The following is a 25,316-nucleotide window of genomic DNA, read 5'->3' as shown; positions in this document are numbered from 1 at the left end:
TATAATCATAATGAAAGTCCTGTAATATTTAGTAGTGTTGTGCAAGGTATTCAAACTAATGTTAACTTTAAAAACCATTCTTTACAACCAATGTATAAAAGCTGATTATGCTGTACTTCTTGCAGTATAGTCCCTTCAATTAAAATGCATGGGACACTGCTTTTCAAAAGACATGGATATAAGAAAATGGAATTGTGTAGTGGTCCATTGGCATTCTTGAGAAATCCTTTTCCTTTTTACATGAGAAATACTTGAGAAACAATAATGTTTTGGGGATGCTAACCCTTGAAATAAGGGACATTATCAGATGCGATTGGTAGTGTGCAATAAGGGCCAGTGTTATAAATAGGAGCCAATTGGTAGACCTGTTTATAGCTCAGCAGAATTTAATGTCACATTTAAGAGTTTATTTACACAATCTGTTTGCTCTGACATGGATACTCCTCCACCTATCATGTGATGAGGACACAATCATCCTCATGACATCATCTCTATCTCATCATGAAATGGCTGCTAAGACAATGTGAAGATGGTCTTAGGTGTTCTTGGGTAGAATGGTATTTGCATCTGGTATTGAAACATACAGTATTCTAATTAAAAAATTTAAGATCAAACAGTATATGTACCTTTATTTTAAAGAGATTTTTAAAAATGTATATATTTACCTGAATGTGAAAAACTGTGCATCGGCAGCATTTGTACAGTGAAACTAAATGGTTAAAATAAAGGACAAAAGAGATTTTGAAAAACAAATCTTTAGACAGCTTCCTGAAAAACAAGGACTAACCTTTATAATAAAGGATATGTGGTCACTATATCTAAGAGATGAAAACTGTATGTAGTCCAGCATCTCTGTATGTAGTCCAGTAATTACTCTGAGAAGCACAGAGCCGAAGACACATGCCTGAAGATGATGAATGAGACTTCATCGAAACGTTGCCTAGATACTTGCAATTTTACGCGGGAGAAAACCCAAATAACCAAAGATAGATAGATAGATAGATAGATAGATAGATAGATAGATAGATAGATAGATAGATCAATCGATCTTCTTTCTGGATTGGGATCTGAACTTAGATTTGAGATTGATTGATTGATTGATACATGCACACACACACACACACACACACACACACACACACACACACAAAGAATATATTGGTTAATTCAAGGCAGCTAACTAATTAATTCTTCTATTTTCCCCACACAACAACAACCCTGTGAGGTAGGTTGGGCTGAAAGAAAATAACTGGCCCAAAGTCACCAGCCATATTTTATACTTAAGGCAGGACTAGAAGTCACAGTTGCCTGCTTTCTAAGCTAGCACCATTACACCACGCTAGCTATTATGCATTTTGAGGACATGTGCACTAGGTTTGCGAAAACGAGCTCTGAGCTGAGCTGAGGAAAAACATATTTTCCACTACAAAGAGCAGTTACTATTACTTTGCAAAATGCTACACCAATGTTGCTTGGAAAGCTGCCATCATCTTGATAGATCAGATCAAGCCTCCCCTTCTTAACACACTGTAGACCTATCTTTGTGAATTAATTTGCTCTACTGATCTATCAGATAATGTGATGTCACTGTTTTGTTTCAGGTTTTCCTGAAATACTATCATGTTGAACAACTGAACTTGTATCTGCATGAAGTTATAGGCAGAGTGGTGATAATGCAGGCTTACACCAAAGGCTGGCTTGGAGCAAAAAGATACAAAAAACTCAAACAGAAAAGAACCAACAGCGCTATTACCATTCAGTCAGGTAAATATTCTGGATTTTCTATATCACTGACAATTCCAGAGTTTCAAACTGTTAAATTGCAAATAAAGTGTCTCTTTGTTTTTTTAAATAGAGGTAATCTTCCACTTACAACTGGTCGCTAAGCAACCGGTCAAAGTTACAATGAACCCTGACAGCCAGTTTCCCTCCCCTGCAATCATGTGACGACATTTTGGATGCCCAGCAACTGGCCCACATTTATGGCCACTGCCAGTGTCCTGTGGTCACATGAATATTGTGTCCAGTTCTGGCCGCCATGGATACAAAAAAAGATGTTGACACCTGGAAAGGGTGCCAAGAACGACAAATAATGATAAAGGGTCTGGCGGCTAACTCGTGTGACAAATGGTTGAGGGAACCTAAGAATGTCTAGCTTACTGATGAGAAGGATCAAGGGTGACAGGATAAACTGTCTTCCAGAACTTCAGGGGCTGTCAGAAAGAAGAAGGAATAGTAGACTTACTCTTTAGGATACCAGAGGGCAGGACAAAAAAAAAAGGGTAGAAGCTTGTCAAAGGGAGATACAATCTAGAAGCAAGGAAAAATTTCTGACAGTAAGAATCAATAGGATATAGTATTTATTTAGTATTTATTTGATTTGTCAATCGCTTACAAGATACAGGTATAAGAATAAATATAGTTTTGAATACATGAGATAGATACTTATAAAAAAAAAAAAAAAACCAATAGGACAGGGACAGTAGGCACAATTGGTGCACTTATGCACACCCCCTACAGGCCTCTTAGGAAGGAGGTGAGATCAATAGTAGACAGTCTAAGGTTAAAGGGGTTTGGGGAAGAAACCATAGAGTCAGGTAGAGTATTCCAAACATTGACCACTCTGTTGCTGAAGTCCTATGTTTTGCAGTCAAATTTGGTGCGGTTAACCTTGAGTTTGTATCTATTGTGTGCTCTTGTATTGTTATGATTGAAGCTAAAGTATTCATTTGCAGGTAGGACATTGCAATGTATGATTTTATATACTATATTTAGATCGGACGGGAGGCGGCGTAGTTCTAGGTTTTCTAGGTCTAGAGTTTCAAGTCTGGTGGCATAAGGTATTCTGCAATGAGTAGAGGAGTGGAGAACTCTTCTTGTGAAATATATCTGGACTTTTTCAATTGTGTTAATATCAGATACATGATATGGGTTCCAGACTGATGAGCAGAGAAGAAGCTACATAGGATTAGATTAACAATTCTTAATGCCTCTTTGGCTATGTAGTTACAGTGGGCTCTAGCACTTAGATCATTAGAGATGAGTACTCCAAGGTCCTTGACAAAGTTTGGATCATCAACAAGGTCTTGACCATTTAGCTTGTGTTTTATGTTCTGATATTTTCTGCCAATGTGTAAGACAAAGCATTTATTTGTTGATATTTGAAGTTGCCATTTGATTGACCATTCTGATACATAGTCAAGGTCTTTTTGGAGGGTAGTAGTATTGTCTGTGGTGTTGAATAGCTTTACATCATCAGTGAAGAGAGCGTGGTTGCTCTTAATATGATCACAGAGGTCATTTATGTAGAGTATGAAGAGAGTTGGTCCTAAAACACTGCCTTGGGGGACACCACTGCCTTGGGGGACACCACTGTTAACAGATACAGAATTTGATAGGACGCTCCCAATTTTGACCATTTGTTGTCTGTTTGACAGGAATACTTCTATCCAGTTATGCAGTTGTCCAGAGATACCGTAAGATTTTAGTCTTAGTAGTAGTTTGTCGTGTACCACTGAATCAAAGGCTTTACAGAAGTCTATGTAGATTGTGTCTATTGCTTTGCTCTGATTGAGTTGTGTAGTCCATATCTTTTTGCAGTGTAAGAGTTGCAGATTACATGATAGTTTTTTAACTAAAACCAAATTGTTTATTAGAGAGTAGGTGGTTTGTTTCTAAGTGGAGGATGATGGATTGGTTAATAATTGATTCCATGACACAGCAAACCTTCTTGCCACAGCTTGCATTGATGTGCCATCCTGGATGAGCTGCACTACCTGAGCCACTTGTGTGGGTTGTAGACTCCATCTCATGCTACCGCTTGAGTGAAAATACCGCCAGCATTCAAAAGTGACCAAACCATCAGCCAGAAAGCATAGGAACTGAGAAGTGGTCTGTGGTCACCACCTGCAGAACCACTCCTTTATTGGGGATGTCTTGCTAACTGCCTATGCTTTCCACCTGTGGTCTATTCCATTTGCCCAACAGCATGTGAAATTGATTGTCAATCAGTGTTGCTACCTAAGTGGACAGTTTGATTTTGCAGAAATGTGATTGACTTGGAGTTCCATTGTGTTAAGTGTTCCCTTTATTTTTTTGAGCAGTATGTGTGTGTGTGGCATTCAGCTTTGTTCGGGTATTTTCCCACGTCATTGTAGTTGTGCTTTTAAAGTTGTAGCAACGTTTCGGCAGAATCTCATCTGCCATCATCAGGCTTCTGAGATTCTGCCGAAACGTTGCTACAACATTAAAAGCACAACTACAATGACGTGGGAAAATACCCAAACAAAGCTGAATGCCATACATGTAAGTACCCGTGAAAACTTAAGAATATATATGTGTGTGTGTGTGTGTGTGTGTGTGTGTGTGTATGTTTTTGTAGATTTTCACAGGTACAGATATGCAGGTCTTGGTGTGTTTGGATCTTTTCCCATGTAAGATTGAGAGCATCTTGGCAATGTTTCAACACAACACAGCCAACCTCCCCACCAGTATATATAGGGAGACGGCAGCTCCGATCATGCTTTGCTCGCACAAGCACAAAGCCGAAAGCACCAGCCTGCAGATGGCGAGTGGGACCTCGTCAAAACGTTGCCAAGATGTTCTCAATCTTACATGGGAAAAGACCCGAACACGCCAAGACCTGCGCACACACACACACACACATATATATGGGACGTGGTGGCTCAATGGCTAAGACGCTGAGCTTGTGGATTAGAAAGGTCAGCAGTTTGGCAGTTCGAATCCCTAGCACCGCGTAACAGAGTGAGCTCCCCTTACTTGTCCCAGCTTCTGCCAACCTAGCAGTTTGAAAGTTCGGCATTTAGTCATGCCGGCCACATGACCAAGGAGACATCTTTGCACAGTGCTGACTCTATATATCTGATATTAAAATGGCTTGGCATTTGTAGGAAGATAGAACAAGAAACCATTTAGCTGCCCACTCTTGCCTACTTCTTCAACAATTCAGCTTTATTGCTACAATGTTTACTCTAAATATAGTTATAATCAGCAATCAATAACTACTCTTGCGTATTTCTCTGCTGGAGATGCTAAGCCTAATGACAGAACGTGCCATACAAAAAGTCCATTGTTACAGGGAAGGAGCTTCTGAGGCAGATTCTGATCATTCAACAGGCTGTTCCACTGGGACAGGGCCTGGATGGGAAGGGGGTACAGATCAAACTATGGCACACTTCTCATTCTGTGGCATTTTCCTTTAAGCCAGTATAATTCACAACACATGACTTTGTATTTTTAGCCTGGAGAGGATATGATACTCGCAGGAAGTTCAAGGATATAAAGAACAAAAGAATCGATGCTGCTATTCATATTCAAGCAGGTAATTAAAACAATATTTTCACAGCTGACACCTATTTTACTGTGGGTGATTTCCCATGTCAGTCCTGAGGTCTGATAAGAATAATGTGCAGCCCAGGCAAAAGGCTCTTAAGTTATGACCTGTTCAGATGACTGTTTTCACTCTACTTGACATGCAATGGATTCAGACAGCCAGGGAAAGTGCTCAATCTGACCACAGTCAACAGAACCAATTTACAATCTAAAATCTATGTTTAATTGTACTGATGACCCAAAATGTTGACTAGTGCTGCTTTGCTTATAGAAAATCAAGCCCATGGCATCTTTTTAATAAAGGAGTCTGACTGTTCATTTTTTAGGCTAAGCCATAGCAAAATAACAGAGGTGCTGTTTTGCCTGTAGAAATGTGGAATTCAACCCCAGAATGCCCAGTTAAAAGAATCCAGAAATAAGGGTTCTGAAAGTGTTTTATCTGAGATTCCGGATAAGGTTTCTTGTCCGTGAACATACAAATGAGCTAACAGAAAGCAATTTCCTAATTTGAATTATTGGTATGAGAAAGAGAGCCCACAACTTTGAACAGAGAGAAATGTTGCTTTGAACCTGGTGATAAGAAATGCCTGTAAGGATTAAACTAAGCATTATCCAAATCGTAGGAGGTGATATGGGGGAAATCAACTTGGGAGATGGATGGAGAACCAAAATATGCTGAAGGAGGCAAAGTGCTTAATCTTTCCCCTCACAGTTGCCTTTGTACTCCAAAATGTCTCCCCAGCTGCTCTTATTTGCATAAGGAGTTTCAGTCTTTCCCCCCCTTGCAAACAGTTGTTTGATACGGCAGGTGGAAGGAGTGAGATTAGGAAGAAATGAGAGGCTAGGGAAGGGTTAAGCACTTTGGGCTTTATTATTTTTTCACCCTGAGGGCTTTTCAGCCCTACAGTCTTAAGCAGCTTGACTCCTCTGTATAATCTGGCTACAAACCAAGCCAGTTTCAGCAACCCCTTTTTTGGAATTCAGTTCCTTCCTCTACTTTGGCTTCATCAATGGTCAGATGTTTAGTCTGTATGCAGTACAGCTACCCACCGGTAGATTACTCCTCCTATCCATGCTAGAAAAGCAAGCGCCAATCACTTACTTTTTGTGGGCATGTCTTTGATGACAGACCTTTTGTACGAACCTTTCTGATGACTCCAGAACCATCCTTCCTGTTGCTTTGGCTAGGAAGGAAAAGTAAAAGAATCTTGTCAATTTCACTTGGTTACTTTTACTGTGTAGTGGAAAAAGACGGGGGAGCTGGGATCTTTGGAGGACATCATCTGGTCCTCTCTACAAAACGAAGTGAGAGAACTAAACTTGCACTGGGATAAATGGTCATTTGGTTCAGCCCTAAATTACTCCCTCTAGGTTTTTTTTTTATCTTTAAAAATAGATACAAGTTTTTTCTCCCCAATCCTGCCGATGTGATCTTTTGTCAAAACCTATTTCTAGAATATCTAAGTATTGCATTGTGCCTTTGTCCCTAAGGAGAAAACCACCATATATAAAAGAAAGTGATTAAGTGTTTCTAGAAGTTCCTGGAAATTGCTGTAAGAAGTGAAGAGTGAACAGAAATTCTAAAGCAGCACTTCCAGGATTTGTAATAGGAAGGATACACACTTCACCAGGCCCAGCCTGAAAAGACTTAATTGTGGTGAATAAGAAAAGCTGCTCTCAGAGAAGACAACTTTTTTCATTTGAATTAAATAGGAAACTCAAATTACCTAAGGAACTCAGCCAAATCATCGGGTCATTTAATGTACCACTTTTACCAGAAACTTTCCAGAGTTTCAGAAAAAAATGTTCTAATCTTACTGGAGATGCCAAGGATTGAAGCCAAGTTGGTCTTCAAGAAAAGGTTATCCTCTACCCCTGTCTATAACTCCCTCCCCCGACAATGTATGCAGTTTCTTTTTTCCTATTCTGGATCCCTATGCTAAGAAAGACTCCAAACTGAATGAAGCCCATCACAATATAGTAAAGCAAGGGTCTTCAAACTTGGCAAGTTTAAGACTTGTGGACTTCAACTCCCAGAATTCCTGAGCAAACATGACTGGAGGAGGAATTCTGGGAGTTGAAGTCCACAAGCCTTAAAGCTGTCAAGTTTGAAGACCCCTGCAGTAGAGGCTTGTTCATTGAATAAACCCTTAGATAAGGGCTAGAAACCTATAACTTCTTTCCAGTAGGAGCAACAAGATGATCCAATCATACCCAAAGTTGAGAGTGCATTGTCACATTGATTCATACAGTTTTTAAAATGTTGTTTTCTAAGGAGTTTAGAGATTGGCACAAATTGATTTATGTATCAGAGGTATGTGTGACATTATGGAGTGCAAAACAGGGTGTTTCTTTTTTGTTTTGTTTTGTTTTGTTTTAACATCAGAGAGATTTTCAATATTGTTTTCCATTTCTGTCTTCTGTTTGTTTGGAAGAACAGGCAAAAGTTACTACAAGATATAGACACAGATCTTTTTGAAGTTAGATGTCATGGCACCTGGGCATGTGTCTTGGTTGCATCTTGTTTTTACCGAGTCTTTCCTCCCATTGGTGCTTGATAAGGGAAACAGTAATTGATCCAATCTCAGCAAAAAGTCACATGAAATCTGAGACCATGGCGTAAGCCATACTCTAAAATGTATATAAAATGCTTGTGTCTCTAGTATCTCTAACAGTATAAATAAATGGAGTACATTGGCTGTGCTATATTATGTATACTTGCATCAGGGCATAGGAATTCTAAAGAAAATTAAAGTTATTTTAAAAGTACTATTGGAGATTGCTTTCTTATACAACTAATGAGATGCATCGGTAATTACTTTTTCATGTAAAAATGGCTCAACTGTACACCATTAGGACACTGATTTCTGGACAGGGAGATGAAAGAAGAGGCTGTAACATAGACAGCCCATAGAAAGCATTAAAAAGCTGCATATGAAATTCCATCAGAGTACTTTTATTCCAACCCATGTTATAAAGAGTTATTTGTATTGCTTCTATGGGAGAGTTTAAGTAGAGCGTCAAATGCCTCTTCCTGAAAAATGTTTGATTGGACACTATATATGCTATGTTTCTGAATCTCTCCTTTAAAATCTTTATTCCTTCAAATTGCATTGGCCATTTTCCGGATTTTATTATTCCAGCAATGGGTATCTCAGCTGTTGTATTAACAATGTTTGATGCTATAGAAACCCCACCACCAAGCACTCGTGGAAGATGCCTACAAAATATGATCAGGGTTACAAGAAAGCCTGAGGACTTTTGTTTCTCTGAAGAGCTTTGGTTTATTGCCAAGGCATTCAAAGAATCATCACATGTAATATACTGTAAGTGTCTCTCTTTAAAAAACTAGTTTAAAAAAGGAAGAAGGGAACCAGAGTGGGAGGAGAAAAGGTGGTCTTGAAATTTAGGAAGCCCCTTGGCTTACATGTTTTTACGCAGCTCATACCGAAATTTGTTTTCCTTTCATCTCTTTCCCAGTAAAAGCAGCAGTGAGGTTTATCCCTTTAGCTTCCTCAGAACTTCCTTTCAGAATTCCCAATCTATTACAGCACATTCACATATCAGAAACAAGATGCCTTTTCATGCTGTCAACCTTTTTCATCTGAAATGTAAATTAATTCTTGCCTTGACAGAGATCAAAGTAGGGGTATTAACCTTATTGGACCCTTTCTCCATCAGAATCTGTTCCAAAGACTCGGGGGCTGGTGCTGTTGGTGTCTGAGAGGAGAATGCAGCCTTCAGTGTTATCTATGGCCCACTTCCAGGCAGTCCTCTTGTCTACAAGTCACCATTTCAAAAGCAGTAGTTTCTTTTGTAAATGACCTTATCATTACTTTATACTGTGTGAAGGGGAAGAGGGAGGGGAGAGCTTTGCCTGAATAATTCTTCCAGGATTAGCCTGCTCATTTTAATTGTGGAGTGGAGGAGGCTACATTCAGAATTCAGAATATTCTTTGAATGGTTTTGACAGCAAGAGATCGCGGCCGGATAGAAAGTCTTTTTTTAGGTTGTTTATTTTCCAGCAAGGCAGTCTTTAGAGATAGACCACATTTGCATTTTTGGAAATAAATAGATTCTCAAATACACAAGTGGCTAGGTGAGCAGTTGAACAGATATTGATAAAATGTGGAAGGAAAAAAGAAATAAATGCGTTCCAAGAGAGAGAGAGAGAGAGAGAGAGAAAAAGGCTTCCATGTTAGCTGCCTTGGGGGCTCCACAGCAGAGTTGAAAGGTGGGATAGAAATGTTTTAATAAATGTAGAAACCCAGAGTATGTGAAAAATAAGTTTATTGTTGAGTTGAGTTTGGAAAACTGATATTATAATTTGAAATTTAATTGGATTTATTTAAGTTGTGAAATCAGATATTCCTCCAGGATAAATTATATGAATTTCATCATTGCTTTAGCTTATGTACTGCTTAACTTTAGTGAAGTATTTGAGGAATCTCTTAAGAGTTGAAAATGCCCCGGTTCAGTTCATAAGGCAGCTTTTAAAAACTTTTATATTATATTTAGGAATATTGATAAATTTTTCTAAAACATTACACATTTGCCTTAGCTTTTTAAAACACATTAATGATCTATTGGTGTTCAGTTATGTTATTATTTCCAAATAGTTGGTTCCTTTTTTTAAAAAAAAAACTTCTCTTTGATCAAATACTCTTTGAGGCATCTTATAAAGACTACAACAATAAAAGGATAAAGTAGCAAGCAAAGAAGGCAAGTGATAGTAGTATAATAAGAAATGCAATTCTGTTTTATTAAAAGTTTTAACAAATGAAATAAGTTTTAACTATTGCCTACAAGAAACCTTTTTTATAAAAAAAAATCACATTAATAGATTTGGGGATTATGTTCCATTGTTAGAATGCAGCATCAGAAAAACACAGGCTTCTGTTGAGTATTTGATATATGCTGCAGTGTGCCAAAGAAGGCAATTCTTATCATTCTCTAGTCCCAGTCTCAAAAACAGGATTTTAAATAGTCATCCAGAAACAAACTGTCAAGAACTCTTATTGGCCGGAAGAAAATATACATTAGAAGAAAATAAAGGCTGCCCCACTCAGAAGTTGGTTCTTGGTGCTCCTGGAGTTGCCAGCATAATAGTTTTCCATAAAAATGTAGGCCTGCCCTCTGCAAATAAGAGTGTCCATGTCAGGGAATCAGAAAAATCAAGATAGTGTCACAATCATGAGATGGAAGCCCAACCTCCTTTTTATGTGCAGCACAATATCATTTTCACAATAATATTGCTAGTCCAGGGACTCCCATTCCTGTTTGTAATGCATAATTTTATCTTGTGACTCCGGGATTTGAATCTGGTCCGTCAGCAGATATGAACTCGAGTGAAGAGGATCTGGCACTGAGATTTGAGCCTGCATTGTTGAGTGATTTTGAAGGTAGCCAGGATGAGGAAGTGGACTTAGCTATGAGAGACGAACCTGATTTATTGAAGGTGTCAGAGTCCTCCCCCAAATCCCCCCCTCTGATTACACAGCAGCCGGGAACAGATAATCAGGAAAACGTGCGAGAGGTTTCAAGTGAGGAGGAGGACTTTGAGCGATCTTGGCTTGACGTGAGAAATAGACAGAGATTGAGACGTCAATCTCAATTGGGAAAGAAGCGTCAAGCCAGTGATTAATTAATGAGACTGACACGCCCCCTTTAGGGGATAAAAGGAAACGGATTGGTTTGAGAAATTTGCCAGAAGCAAAGTGTCTTGTTGGAGCGAAAGTACTGTGAAGATTATCTGAGGCATTGTGATTTATAGGCACTTCAGGATTGCCAAACAGATTTCAGAACTACTGCTGAGGACTGGAAAAACCACAGCAGTTATCTTTGTTGGGGTTTGTTTTTGATTGCTCACCTGTGGATACAGGTGAGACATAACAATTTTCTGTTTATTTGTTAAAGCTCATGCTGTTTTATTTACCACTTCTCTATTAAAATCATTTTTACTTTTATTTTTGTCTTCCAAGGAATTAGCTACCCCAGTGCCCCACCCAACATTGTATCATATGCAAACTGAATAAGCATTCCCTCTACTTCTTCCCAGTAGTCTTTAATAAAAATGAAAAATAAAGAACCCCGGACTGCATATCACTAATGAGCAATAGGTATATAATTTTTGTATCCTCTTAATTGTCATGCCATCCAGCCTCTTATTTAATTAGAAATTAGAAAGTCGTGTCAAATTAAAATATAATATATATTCCATCATCTATTAAGGAAGTTAACTTATTTTTGAAAAGGGAGAAAAATTGTTCTATGAAGACTGATGAATCCATGATGATTTTTGATAATTACTCCATTGTTTTCAAAGTACTTAAAAACATTTTATGATTGTCTCTAAAATACCAACATAAAATTGACCAGCCTGTTTTATATCTCTTTGTTGAAGGGAATAAAGAAAAGCATTTTAGTTGTCCAGTCATCTCTCATCTATTTGTTCTTTCCAAAAATGAAATGTCTATATTACCTGGCCTAGAGCTCACTGGAACGTTGTTTAATTTAAAGCATAAATGGCCTATTTTTTCTATCAAATTTGAGCCACATTGTGGACAATGTGTACATTGTGACACATTTTATACAGCTGCTTTCAAAGACACAAGAACTTTACAATAAACTCTCTATAAATTTTTAGGAACTGTGCTACAGTGGTGCTCTCTGAATTTGATTGTTTTCTTGCAGATGTTTCATTGCACTGATGATGCTACCTAGTTGGATAATGAAACATCTGCAAGAAAACAACCAAACTCAGAGAGCACCAAGGACAGTTCAACCCTGAGCTACAAATATTCTCTTCTATAGGATCTGTATTACAACTTTGCTTTTCGTATGTGAAAGGCTGTTTCCTCAGTTAGAATTCAGTTCTGTCTCTATTGATGCTTATCTGAGATTTTGCTGATTAAAATTTTAGCTAAAATTAACCTTTCTGGATGAATCCTCAACAAAGTGAATTCTCAATGATGAGTTTGTTTCTTCTTGAAAGAAGGGATTAGTCTTGATCAGAATGATTGGAGCTCAGTTCTTGACATATTGGGTCATGAGGTATTGGGCATGGAATAGATTTGTTTTATTTTGTTATTTTTGACTCCCGGTGAGTGCCTGGACAAATCCCTGAAGCTTTCTTGATAAGGTTTTGTGGAAGTGGTTTGTTCTTGCTTGTTTCCTAAGACCTGAGAATGAGTAAGTGGACCAAGGCTATCCAGCTTGCCTGCTGAGGTATTGTTCAGAGCCATCTCTATAATAATAGATAATAGTAGGTGACTTGACATCCTCAGGATGCTTTGATATCGAATTGTCATCTATTTCCACAATTCCTTCAACTCTATGGACAAGAGATTATAGATGCTAAAGTTCAAAACTTCTGGAGAACAGAAAGTCAGTTGCTCCTGTCCTATGTTCGTACAAGTCCTGAAATATGAATGATTGGAATTAGTTAGAGATCATATCAGTGGCTATTCTTAGCTCCAACATCACTTGCTAAGGTGACACAGGTGAGATACTTTGTGCTTTATAATATATAGAGGTAATCCCTTAATTACTCAGTATTTAAATTCATGCATTTTCTAGAATTCTTTGAAGAAAAGGAAGGATGAAAGTATACTAAAACAGATAAAATAAAAAATATTTGCCCAGAAGATGCTTTGGATGAGTCAAATAAATGGTGATTCAGTTTTCTCCAAAAAATAGCTTGATGAAAAAAATCCATCGGAAGCTGTTCTCAGATCAGATCTTTGGCAATGCCATTCATTTGTAATGGCCAGTAAACTTTGTAGCCTGGAGGGTGATTGCAGCCGGAGGCTTCAGAACTGAAACAAATCTGAATTTGTTTCTTTCTATAAAGAGTTGAATAAAGAGTGTTCTGTATGTTGCAAAATGTCAGATAATGCTGCTCCATTTTTAACCTTCTTTTTTTGCTGATGCTTGCTTAGCCTTCAGGGGATATTTAACACGCAAAAATTATAGAAGATGGAAGAACAGTATCGGCTATCAAACCGATGTGGAATCAGTGGGTTTCGATTCCAATCTCAGATACGAAGAAAATGGGTAAGTTTTAATTATTCTGTTCAAATAGAATATAGAGAGAAAGTACGTAGAGGGAGACATTTTCTTTCCTATTACTTACCTTGCTGGTGAGACAACTCAGGATAGGGCCTGAGGAGCTGCAATTGGACTCTGTTTTTGAAAGATGTGTCTATTCATGCGGGTTTGTGAATATGACTTGTAGCATTCACATATCAATGACAGTTTTATACTTTAGATAATTAACCAATCTATGTAATGTTTATTATAATCATTGGCCGGTCAAAACTAAGTACAGTATATATATTGTAATGAAGCGAACAAAACAATAATAAAAGTCATCTTGGCAGTAACCTGTTTAAAGCTCAGGATCTAAATCACTTAAGATCGCTAACCTGGTTCTTGAAATGCCATTTGGTGGACTCAACAAGCCATAGCACAAAATTTGCCAGCATTAAGAGTAACAGCTGTGTGTGTTCTATTAAATAAAAAGAAGTGTTAATACATTCAAAAGTCTATTAACTAAAAGGGAATATGAAAGGCAAAGACTTCCACTAAAAAGTGCCATACGTAGAACATGAGCCACAGTCTACACCTCACCTGAACCAAAGAGTAGTTCTGGTCTCCCATAGGAATGCTAGGAAGATTACCCTTCAAGACGGCCAGAGGCAAAACATTAAGGCAATGTGCTCTAGCTTCTCATTAGATGGCATAATTCTTTCTCCTTGAGAAAAGTTATGTGGTAAGTAACTTGTGGTAAGCCTTTTATTACTTGAAAATTGTAGAATGTAAAAATTCTTCTTCAGCACTCTATCACATTTTTTTTCCTGGCTGCTGTCCTATTAAACCTTATAGAACACCAGCAAATTTCATATTATGTATTTGCCTCTAACGCAGGACAGAATGCAGTGAGGTGTTTCTATAAATAGAAGCAATTTCTGCTCAATGAACACGAGGCAGTTAATTCTTCCTGCCCTCTTTTCTCAGAGTACCTTCAAATTTTATTCCAGAGGGTGGATCTTGAACATGTGCAATGAGGAAAAGTAAAGTTCCAATGCCTGAAAAAGATATGGCAGTGAAGCAATTATTGAAGTCTCCTTACCGATATTGAAACAAATATCTTGTCAGACAAACAGCAATAAGGCTCTCCCATTTTTCTCAATCCCTCCTTTTTGGGGCCAATATTTAACCTATCTATGGAAGCACTTTTTCCTATAAAATGTTTAGAAAATGTTGCATTTGTCCATTGCCATCTTATAAATAGCAATATTAAATGTGAGTTTAAATTAATTTAGGCTTACTCACTGACAAGAGGGGAGTAGGGCTATAGCCTTTTTAAGCATAATTAAATAATATAAGCAGAAGCAGAAAATACAGATTAGATTTGCAACTTTTTGTCAGCTTCTGAAAGACAACAAGCATTGCTTCATCTCCATCTTCTCCCACTTTTTGCCCAGGGAAGTATACAGTATATTACCAAAATGCCTCAGACATTTGCCAAAGAGAGTTAGACTCAGAGATGGTTTTCAGCAGGTTCTGACCAGTTCTAGGGAACCGGTAGTGGAAATTTTGAATAGTTCAGAGAACCGGCAAATGCCACCTCTGACTGGAGATTTTACAGTATCCTTCCCCTGCCACGCCCACAAAGCCACGCCCAGAGGACCATTAGTAAAAAAAATCTGAATCCCACCACTGGTTAGACTTATGCACAAATCTCTCTACTATACTCCTTGCCATCTCTCAGGCAAATATTAAATGTCTGAACTTCTAGGTGCAAAGGGAATCCATCTTTAGTAGGACATAATTAGCAAATTCAGTTTAACAGTGTCACGTTACCTTTGCCCTTGAGTGGCTGCAAAAAAATTGCAATTTTAGCCACAGGAGGATATTTTCCATTGATTAAATTGAGCATCAAAGGGGCATGTGCAGATGAAACCCTCCCTGGGTGGAAAACAAAACAGTCTGAAAGGAACAGCATGAAGCTGTCAGTTCACTGGGAGTCAGAATGTTTTGAAACAGGAAATCTGTAAGAGTTAGAGATACGGATTGGCAGCTATTTGAGCTTTATTTTAGGATCTGGTGTGGTCCCTGTAAACCGCCAAAAGTTGCAGCCAAATGGTAATTTTCCTGAGCCAAAATAGGGTAATTTCTTAAAGACGTGATTGGAAAACAATCCTATTAATTTTATTGAAAATAATGGTAAATCCAGTCAGAACTCCTGGCATTATTCATTCATTTTTGGAGAACTGACTGTCAGACTTCCCTCCTTACAATCTAAATAGATTTAATCCAAGGAACAAAACAGGAAGAATCCTGTGAATAGCAGGATTAGAAGGAAACAAGAATTCTAACAAATTCTAGCAAATACTATACTTTCAGACAAATTCTAGCAAATACTGTACTTTCAGATAGTTGCCAAAACTCTCTTTAATTTCCTTGTGTGTGTGTGTGTTTGTGTGTTGTATTTCTGTGCAGCGAAAAGGAGGTTCTTGTATTTTGCATGAAGGCAAGGCAATCGACATTTATCCATTGTTTTGGTATCTGCGATTCCCTTTATCAGTATGAGAAATATCTCATACAGAGGTTACCATGATATTGGTACTTTATTCTCCATTAATTTGCCCTTTAATACTTGTGCAGGCTGTTCTTCTATGTCAGCAGTGTCAAACTCAAGGCCTTGGGGCCAGATCCTGCCCATGGGGTGCTTAGAATTGGCCTGCAGGGCTGCCCTAGAAACAGCAAAGAACTGCCCTCGGTGTTTCTGCCAGTGAAAATGGGTTCCTGAGCTCCCTTTTTGGCTGTGAGAGCCTCCTGTAACTCTCTGCCATTGAAAACAAAGCTGGGCCCTTCCAAGCTCTGTTTTTGCTGGCAGAGTGTTACAGGAGGCCTTTGCAGCTCAAAATGGAGCTTGGGAGCCTATTTTCCCTGGCAGAATGCTGAGCCAACACAGGCGACCCCAACACAAGTGATGTTGAGCTGGCCATGCCCACCCCAGCCACACCCACCCTGGTCCCCTGACACAACCCTGATATGGCCCTCAATGATATCAAGTTTGACACCCTGTTCTATGTGTAAGCAACTTCATCCTATAGCTACTACTTATTGAGGGATTTCCAATCTTTTTATATCATGAATATATCCATCATGAAATTGTCTCTGCAAATTATGCGAGGCCTAGGGCTTTTCTTGGTACTTTCCCATTTATTAATTTAAAACATATCTTGGCAGGCATATTATTATTATTATTACCAACACCTTGAGGACCCAGGAACTATGAACAACTATGAAAATTCATTTTATATCTCCCACAATCTAACTTCACAACTTAACTTCAGATTCAAGTCTAATTAAACAGCGGGGGGAAATCTGTTTACTCTTTCTGCGCCAAACATAATTTTGCACCCTTCTATAATTCTTCTGTCCCCCCTTGCCAATTTTCTAACCCGGAAACCCTAAATATTGTTAACGTTTTAGCAATAGCAATAGGTCTTAGAGTTATATACCACTTCATAGTGTTTTACAAAACACTCTGAGCAGTTTATGGAGTTAGCATATTGCTCCCAACAATCTGAGTCCTCATTTTACTGATCTCAGAAGAATGGAAAGCTGAGTCAAGCTTGACCCCCTTCAGAATTGCACTCCCGGCTGCAAGCAGAGAGTTGCTTGTAATAGTGCATTCTAACCACTGTGCTAACAGGGGTCCTTTTAGTTAATGATTACACCTTTAGATTATACCTTTAGATTACCTATTTATAAATTTTCTGAATGGTGTAGAAGAAGCAAGAAATACCACAGCACAGCTGTATGTATACTTCACATAAAACCAGCAGCAAAATTAAATAGTGTAAACTTTCTGAAAGAACTAAAATGCCAGGAAATAAAAAAGTTCTTTCTCTTAGCATTGAAAAAAGTATAAAAGAGGGATCTCTGGGGATGATATTCTCCAAGAAGAGGCATCACCAATGAAAGAATTACAAGTTTTTAGTCACCTCCCATCTTGCTATATGAAGGAAGATCAATAAATAAAGCTCTAATTTCCATTATATTATTATATTAGTAGTACTTCTTGTTGTGGCTTTTCAATTTGTGTTATATTTGACAGAAATATGGTCAGTGTACGCATATAGTCTGATGAAGCTTACATCTCTTACAACAAATCACACAACTCTTTTGGATTTCTATCCCAAATAATGCACAGTAAATTAATCCAGTTAAATTTGTTCTTAGTTACGGTAATTCAATAAATTCATTTTTTGTAAATATTATGTAACATGTTGTTATAATATGCTTTAAAAGTATTTATACAATTCCAACTTTTCTAATGGTAATTGTTGTTGATCATTGCCTTTTGGCAGTATCATTTGAGAGTTCCCATTAACTGAAATAAAGGACTAAATAAAGGCCCCCTTAGTGGCCTGTAACCTGGGATCAGTATAAAGTTTAATTCAACTTATATTAAACTAACATGATTTCAGCTAAAACATAGGGCAAAGTATTTAATATTTTTCTGCCACAATTGGTGGCAACCTTGAAAGATGCTACCTGGAGATCATAGTCAAGCCATTCGTAGTCCTTAAATGTCATATTTTGTGCCTCTGTGTTAAAAGTCCCTGTTTCCTTCTATAGCAGTTCTTGAATCTCACTCCCTTCAGTCTTACTCCTGGATAACTGCTTGGTTTCCTGCAGCTGATAACATAGTTTGTAGTCAGAAGAGGAGACTTTTGCTATGGTTCACTTTTTTTGTCCACGTTGTGTTTCAGCTGATGATTTGCATTCACTGATGGCACCATTTATCATTTCAATTTATTCTATAGTATCTCTAAACAAAGCGTTACAATACAGCTCACTGTACCTGTCAAGATGTAGTAGAAGCCTCAACTAACACGATACATACATAATACGCAGAATCTTTTCCCATATCAGATCAAAGGAAATAGTGGAGGTTGGAGGTTTCTTCCCCCACCTCCCCGTACAGTTGAAAAGATTGATGGATTGCTTTAAAAAGAAAAAAAGAAAATCAGATGCTGTAGATTTCATAATCTTGCTAATAACAAGACTAACAGCATTGTAATACCCAATAACACGATTCATAGTTTAATCATTGATCTACTTTTGTGATATACCTACAGAAGTAAAATCCTAATGTGGATTATTTGATTCATACTATAAATATTTGGGGGAGAACCCATACATCGCAATCTTCACAATCCTAAGCATATCTGCACATAAATAAACTCCACTGAGTTTAGCAAGTCTTTTTTCAAAGGAAATGTTTGGGTTTCGGCTTTTATTGTACTTTACACTGATGGTAACAAATTTAAACAAGTCACATATCAAAATGGTAGGCGGTGATTGTTGTTGTTGTTGTTTTAATTTTTATTGGTTTTTAAGATGAACATAGACAAACAAAACATAAAAACATCAAGCCATCTTCCATACATATACATACAGTGTGCCAGTTGGTTTACAAATTGTTTTGTGCTTCCATTTCATAGTCTTCAATTACAATTATATTGTATATATTCTCATATTTTCAATCATGTATTAAATACATTAATATCATTGTTAAGGGGATTTGTTAAAGTAAGAAATAGCACAGCTTTAAAAAAAAGAAAAGAAAAGAGCACACTGAACCTTGTTTGATTATCCAAGGCTTTTGTTAAAATTTATAACTCTCTTCTCCAGAGTCTTATCACCTTTTTTTTTTCTATAAGCTTCAACACCAGACTCCAGCTCTTGATAGAAACCCAGAAGAGCACCTGCAATAATACTCTCTCATGCTCTTCCCCTCTATCTTATCAAACAGGCAATGTCCTTGAAAAAAAGTCTCAGTTCTTTCTCAGCCTTGTCTGGTCAAGAAAAAGAAATAGAATATTTCCAAGCCTCTATTTGGCAGTGTTACAAAGTTTCTTTTGCTTTCACTTTCCCCCTCCTTTTCCAAACAAAATATAATAAAAATTAATTAAAAAGGGAAAAAGATATTTAAAAAGATGACTAAAAGGGAGCTCTAGCCTAGAATATTATAAAGTCAAAAAGGAGAGAAAGAACAGGTGAAAGGGGAAAAAAAACAGTCCAGTTTCAAAATATAAAATCATGTGTAGAAAATCCAGCAATGAGAAAAAAAATATATTACGTTGACATTCCAGTTTAAAATCGTCGCTTAATCACTTCTGTCAAAACTTTTACAGATTCTTTCTTTCCCTTAGGGTGTCCTTTCAAATCTTAAAATAAAGAAAAAGTTCTCACCAAACCGGCACACTTTCTCCTTCCGTTCTCTTTCGTTTCAGCGGCTTTAATGGCTGCCTCTTTGCCACTGGCAAAAAGAGCTTCTCCTGGATCTACCAGGGACTTTGTGATATCCCTGGGATCGACAGGATGTGCTCTTTACATTCACCATCTCTTCAGGACAGTTTAGATCCAAATGGACCGTCCAGGAGCAAAGTTATCGGCAGTGATCTCAGACCTCCAAGATCGCATGCCATATCGTCGCGACGCCAGCTCCACCCCCCTCTGGTTGTTGTTGTTGTTGTTTAAATGTATATGCTGCCTTTCAGAAGGAGAAGTATATATTGTAATTATTATTATGATTAGCTTCTCTTACTTAGAAGAAATGTTATGAATTGGTCTTTCTTCCTACGTTATCTTGCACTTTTCCAGAAGATGCCCTAATCTTCTAGGACAGATTTTGGATATATGTAGATAGGATGGAATAAAATTATAAACAGTGAAATAAACAAAAAAGAAGAGAAAAAGATTTTACAATAGTTAGATATATAGTACCACTAGCACTTGTGACATTTTAGCAGAGCTGAGCAACTTTCAGCCCTCCAGATATTTTGACTTCACAATTCCTGTTAACTCTCTTCACTGACCAATCCTACTAATGTTGAAATTTGGTAACTCCTAGAGCCATATAGCTATATGTTACTCATCCATCCTTTGGGAAATATAAGAGGATAGCCCCTCTACTGATGATCCTGTAGTCTGGTTTTCAACACTGGAGAAAACTAGTATGGAGGAGAAACAGGAGAAACAGAAAACAAGGATCATCTAATGAAGCTGATTAGTAGGAAATTTAAAAGATTTTTCAAAGTACTTCTTCACACAGTACATAATTACAGGTAGTTTTTCAACATCTCCAGTAACTGTTCCATTATGATGGACCTCTGCCCCCCCACCCCAAAATACTTACAACATTATTTCAACAGCCACACACCCTGTGGTGACCTGATTCATGACTGCAACAATTTAACACCATAATTCCAGGCTCAATTATAAAATAAGATAACTTTATTGTCATTTTTTTAGAATGAGCACACTGGCCCACATTAAAAATGAAATTCTGTTGCCTGCACTCAAGAGAAAGTGTATATCTACCCAAACACATACATAGCACACATATACACATGCTAAATACATACATAAATATATACCTGCACCATAAACACACACATACACACACACTCACACACTCTAATCACTGTCCATTTTGAATACGTAGCAGAAAGAGGTAACTTGAGAGTTCACAAGGTTGATGCTTTATAGAACAAAACTGCAACTGAATGTTCTGCTTTGGATACCACGAAGCCTCCTCCCAGAAGGTAACAAGGAAAACAGGTCATACATCAAGGACTAAGAGAGCACAGTGGCTCACGAGGTTAAAATGCTGGGCTGACGATTGGCAGGCTTGTGTTTGAGACCCACTGCAGCAGTGGGGTGGGGTGAGCTTCCATCACAGGCTCCAGCTCCTGCCGACCCAGTGGTTATCTACTGCAAGTAGATAAATGGATACCACTTCGGTGGACAATTTCATGGGGGTGCAAAAGGAGCCACCAACTGGGTAAGGCCTGGGCAACGGTGATGTCACCGGCAAATCCTTTCAGCACGGAGTTAAAATTTTATTTCTTTGCTACCATCACGGTGGTGTCCAGAGTTTTGCAGCATCTGACAATATTTACTCCATCCGTTCACTATATTTTTAAACTTCACAACAATCTCAGTTCTGAAAAGCACCAATGAGCTAATTCTGTAAAGGACTGTCCTTGGGTGATATGGCAGACCTGAAAAGGTGGTGTGTTTTCACAAAGCCAAATACTTTGCCTGGTTTCTTTGAAATAATCCCCCCTTGCCACCTCCCTGACAAGCTAATGGCCAACAATGAAAAAATGAATAATGCTTAAAATCTTGCTCTTTCTACTGTGTGTGTTGTTGTTTTATTTTTACCAGATCAGGAAAGTCTGCAAACCTCAACACCCCTGAGATGGTAGCAAAGAAATGAAACTTTAACTCTTTGCTCCCATTTGGAGGTGGTCTATATTTTACAGCCCAAACAAAGTAGCTGTGATCATTGGTTGAATGGTTGAAACTTAGGGATCTGGGGCAGCAGAGTCAACTTTGAATCCCAACAAAGGAAACTTATCTGTGAAGAGTAACTATTGTTTTAAGGTTTTTTTAAAGCTAAAGAGATCAAAGTAAAAAGATGAAGAAAAGGCCTGCAGATTAAATATGGATTATGAAGCACTTTTCTTACAAAGAAAGAGGCTAAAAAGATTTGAAAAGTGACAGTTAAAGGGGATTGGGTTATTACAGTATGATGAAAATATGTAAGGTTTGGCGTGGTAAAAGTGAATATAAGAAATATGTTTACCATTGCTTGCATAAGTAGAAATAGAGTCTTGGTCTGCTATTAATAACGTCTGCCAAGAAATGTGATTGATATCAGTCCCATGAAAACTACTTGTTAATAGGACTTGCCTGTGTACGTGTGTGTGTGTGTGTGTGTGTGTGTGTGTGTGTGTGCGTGCTTTTGAATCAGTTATTTTCTTTGTGTGACTGACTCTTGGTCAAGTCCCTGCAGTTTTCTTGACAAGGTTTTTCAGAAGTGGTTTGCCATTGAGAGAACATGACTGGTCCAAGAACACCCAACTGGCTTTGTGCCTAAGGTAGACTAGAATTCAGTCTCCTGGTTTTTAGCCTAATGCCCTAACCACTATACCAAATAGGTCTCTTATACTATTGCACTATTATTATATTATTATGCATTCTTATATAATTGTATTTTATTTTATGGCACTATTAATGCAGAAAGGTAGAGCCAATTATATATCTTTTTTTCATCCAATTATCTTATATTTGGGGTGGTTGCATGGGAAAGACAATACGATTGGAGTCTTCTCCATGAATTTTTAAATAAATACTATAGCAAAACAAATGTCATTGCACTAAGCAAATATATATAAAGCCTGGGATATTGGAATATTGGTTTTTCATCCTAGGGGTATTTCTATTAGGCCGCCTCTGAAAGAAATTGCTGAAAAATTTGGTACATTTACGACTAACTTGACTTACGTGAACTATTAGCCCTTCATTACTAGACGTAAGCACACATAAGCAGAGATCTAATTTCATACCAGTTGCCCTCATTTGCCAAATTATTATGGCCCTGAAAGGGATGAATGGAACATGTAGTCAAGTTACAATGACCCATGAGTGCAATTCAAATGTTTACATAAACCCAGAATGTTTTATACTTGGTAGAGGATATATATATATATTTATTAAATTTGTGTGCCGCCTATCTTGTCCAGGTATATCCTTCCTCTAATAAGGATTTGCATGCTTTCGAACTGCTAGGTGATCAGGAACTGGGGCAAGGAATGAGAGCTCAATCACAACAGCTTATTTACTAATAGTGTAACAGAGCCATTTTCCAGTTTATTGTAGGAATATGTGATTATCAAGTATGCAGATGACATAGAGGGATGACTATTAACAGAGAGGAGAGAGAAAAAGACTTAGACAGGCTTGTGCATGTCAATAGGACAAATGAAAGGTCTACATATAGGATGGGCAAGATCTGTCTTGGCACTATATAGGTAAAAGGCTCCAAAGAGAGGTTTTTTAAAAAAAAATCAAGCACCAATTTCTAAATCTGAACAGTAATGGAAAATAGCTTTTCAGCTAGTCTTATAATCTCCCTTTCTCATTGCTGAGGCTCTACACTATGCTAAACCAAGAATGTAAAAACTGTAAAATGTAAAAACCACATGGACTGAGGGTGATTTACAAGCCATTTGTTATTCACCAAGCAATCTATATATCTTGGCCATTTGGGAGTATGTTAGGGGCAGGATTAGGGGGCAAAAAACATTTTATTCATCCCTTAAAATCTCATGCCCAGATTGGTTCCAGCTCTCCTGAACTTTTAGATTGCAGTTTTCAATATGTTGACAATGGTGGATAGTCTGGTCTTTGATCAGATAAGTTGTCTGCTCCTCAAAGCTAAGTTATACTTCTGCTGCGGTTGTGCCTTATGCTTGATGGATTTAGAGCATTGAAAATCTTGATGTATGGTTTAGTAGTCTATGTGAAGCAGGTCATTATTGGCTTCCTCGATAGACTTGTATGTGAACCCAGTGTTGAAATCCACTCTGTTGTTAGGTGTGTAGTGTGAGTGAAAAAAGAGAACTTGATGTGTAGAGTTTTGAATGAACAGAGTCCGTGAGTCACAGAGTAGCCTATGAGCAAAAGGTTTGAATTGTTGTAAAGCTAAGTTTTAATGTGCTTTTTAGCAATGGCAAATTACAGTATTTTCAATGTTACTGTATCTGTAAATAAAAAATTATAATGGTGTTTATTATAAGTTCCAGATAGTTTCTCAGTCAAAGAGTGTAGTGGGGGGAGGAGAATTCTTTTGTGTCCTCTGGAATTAGCAGATAATATGTAACTGCGAGATTTCATGTAGTGAATGACCTGAGAGCAAAGGACACATCAGCTTGAATTCCCCAATCTTTGTGATTTAAGAGGGGTGGGGGAGGCAGCAGGTGTCTCCTGAAGAGGCCAGCTAGAAACAACAATTGCTTTCAAAAATGACTTCTTTCTTTGATAGACATTGAGAATAGAAATATGTAAATGAGCAAATCTGCAAGCAGACACAACTTCCCCTTTTGGTTTGCAGCCAATGCTTTTAAAATAAGGAAACGTTTCTTTAAATTTATAGCAGAACATTCCACACATAGTTGTCACTTTTGAAAATCTCCCTCAAAGAAAAGAAATAAATGTAACATCTTCAAGTAAAATCTTTAGAAATATAATAACTATGTTGCGAGAATTTATTATCAGGGGATTAAATTTAAAGGGAATACACTAATCAGAACAGAAATGACATAGAAGTTAATGCTGGCTTAAGAAGAAGAAGAAAATAACATTTTTTTTCTTGTTTCAGGCAGAAAAATAGCAGTCCTCATGCAATACAGTGCTTTCTTGAAAAACAAACAAGCAAGGTAATGTGACATTCAGACTCTAAAATGATATGAGATCCCTAAATCTACAGTTCAGAGGCATGTTCACGGTTACTTGGCACAACTATCAGAATATGAAACCATTAGGAATATTTTCAAGTCTTGGAGACAAAGCCCGGATTGCTAAGAACTTTTGTTCTGTAGAAAGACAGGGAGGTACAAGTGAACAACGGAATCAAAAGGCTGGAAATCTGCTGCTGTGAATAAATGTTAGCTGGTCCCTGAGGTGATTTGTCTGCGCACTTCACTTTCTACAGATGTGAGATCCTCTCTTTTTTTTTTTTTTTTTCACAAGGACCTGAGGTTCTTTGGTAGCACTTTGATATCCTGTTTGAATTCAATATGTGAAATGGAGGAGTCGCTGTGTGACTGGGAGCACAGCTGTCTTTGAAGTCTGATCCAATTTTTGCTGCTTACCATTTGATGTTGCAAGGATGAAATGAAGAAAATGTACAGTTTTTGCCAGTAGCTCTGCTGAGCATATGTAAGATTAAAAAAACAAAATCCCTTGGATGATGTACTTAGAAATGTTAAGCAGATTAATACCTTCCTATAGCTTTTTTTTTTTTTTACTTCTAAAGATACAAATTAACTTGGAGCAAAAATCAGCATATATCATATGCCATTATTCAC

The 25,316-nt window shown here is 37.7% G+C and overlaps 1 protein-coding gene across 7 annotated transcripts in view; it reads left to right on the top strand.

The window, feature by feature from the left end:
• Positions 1-25,316, top strand: part of MYO3B (myosin IIIB) — a 290,878-nt gene that overhangs the window by 185,522 nt on the left and 80,040 nt on the right. For 6 of the 7 annotated variants that reach the window (XM_087919959.1, XM_087919960.1, XM_087919961.1 and 3 more), the window contains 4 exons: positions 1,602-1,764; positions 5,261-5,341; positions 13,293-13,407; positions 24,608-24,665. In XM_087919959.1, coding sequence (XP_087776085.1) covers positions 1,602-1,764; positions 5,261-5,341; positions 13,293-13,407; positions 24,608-24,665 — 417 coding nt within the window. The remainder of the gene's footprint in view (positions 1-1,601; positions 1,765-5,260; positions 5,342-13,292; positions 13,408-24,607; positions 24,666-25,316) is intronic. The other variant, XM_087919964.1, reaches the window with a different exon arrangement.

Source organism: Pseudonaja textilis, chromosome 1 (genome assembly GCF_049901715.1).
Source record: "Pseudonaja textilis isolate UNSWEBS1 chromosome 1, rPseTex1.2, whole genome shotgun sequence".
NCBI lineage: Eukaryota > Metazoa > Chordata > Lepidosauria > Squamata > Elapidae > Pseudonaja > Pseudonaja textilis.
Note: the sequence above shows the minus strand (reverse complement) of the source record. Positions and strands in the feature narration are given on the sequence as shown.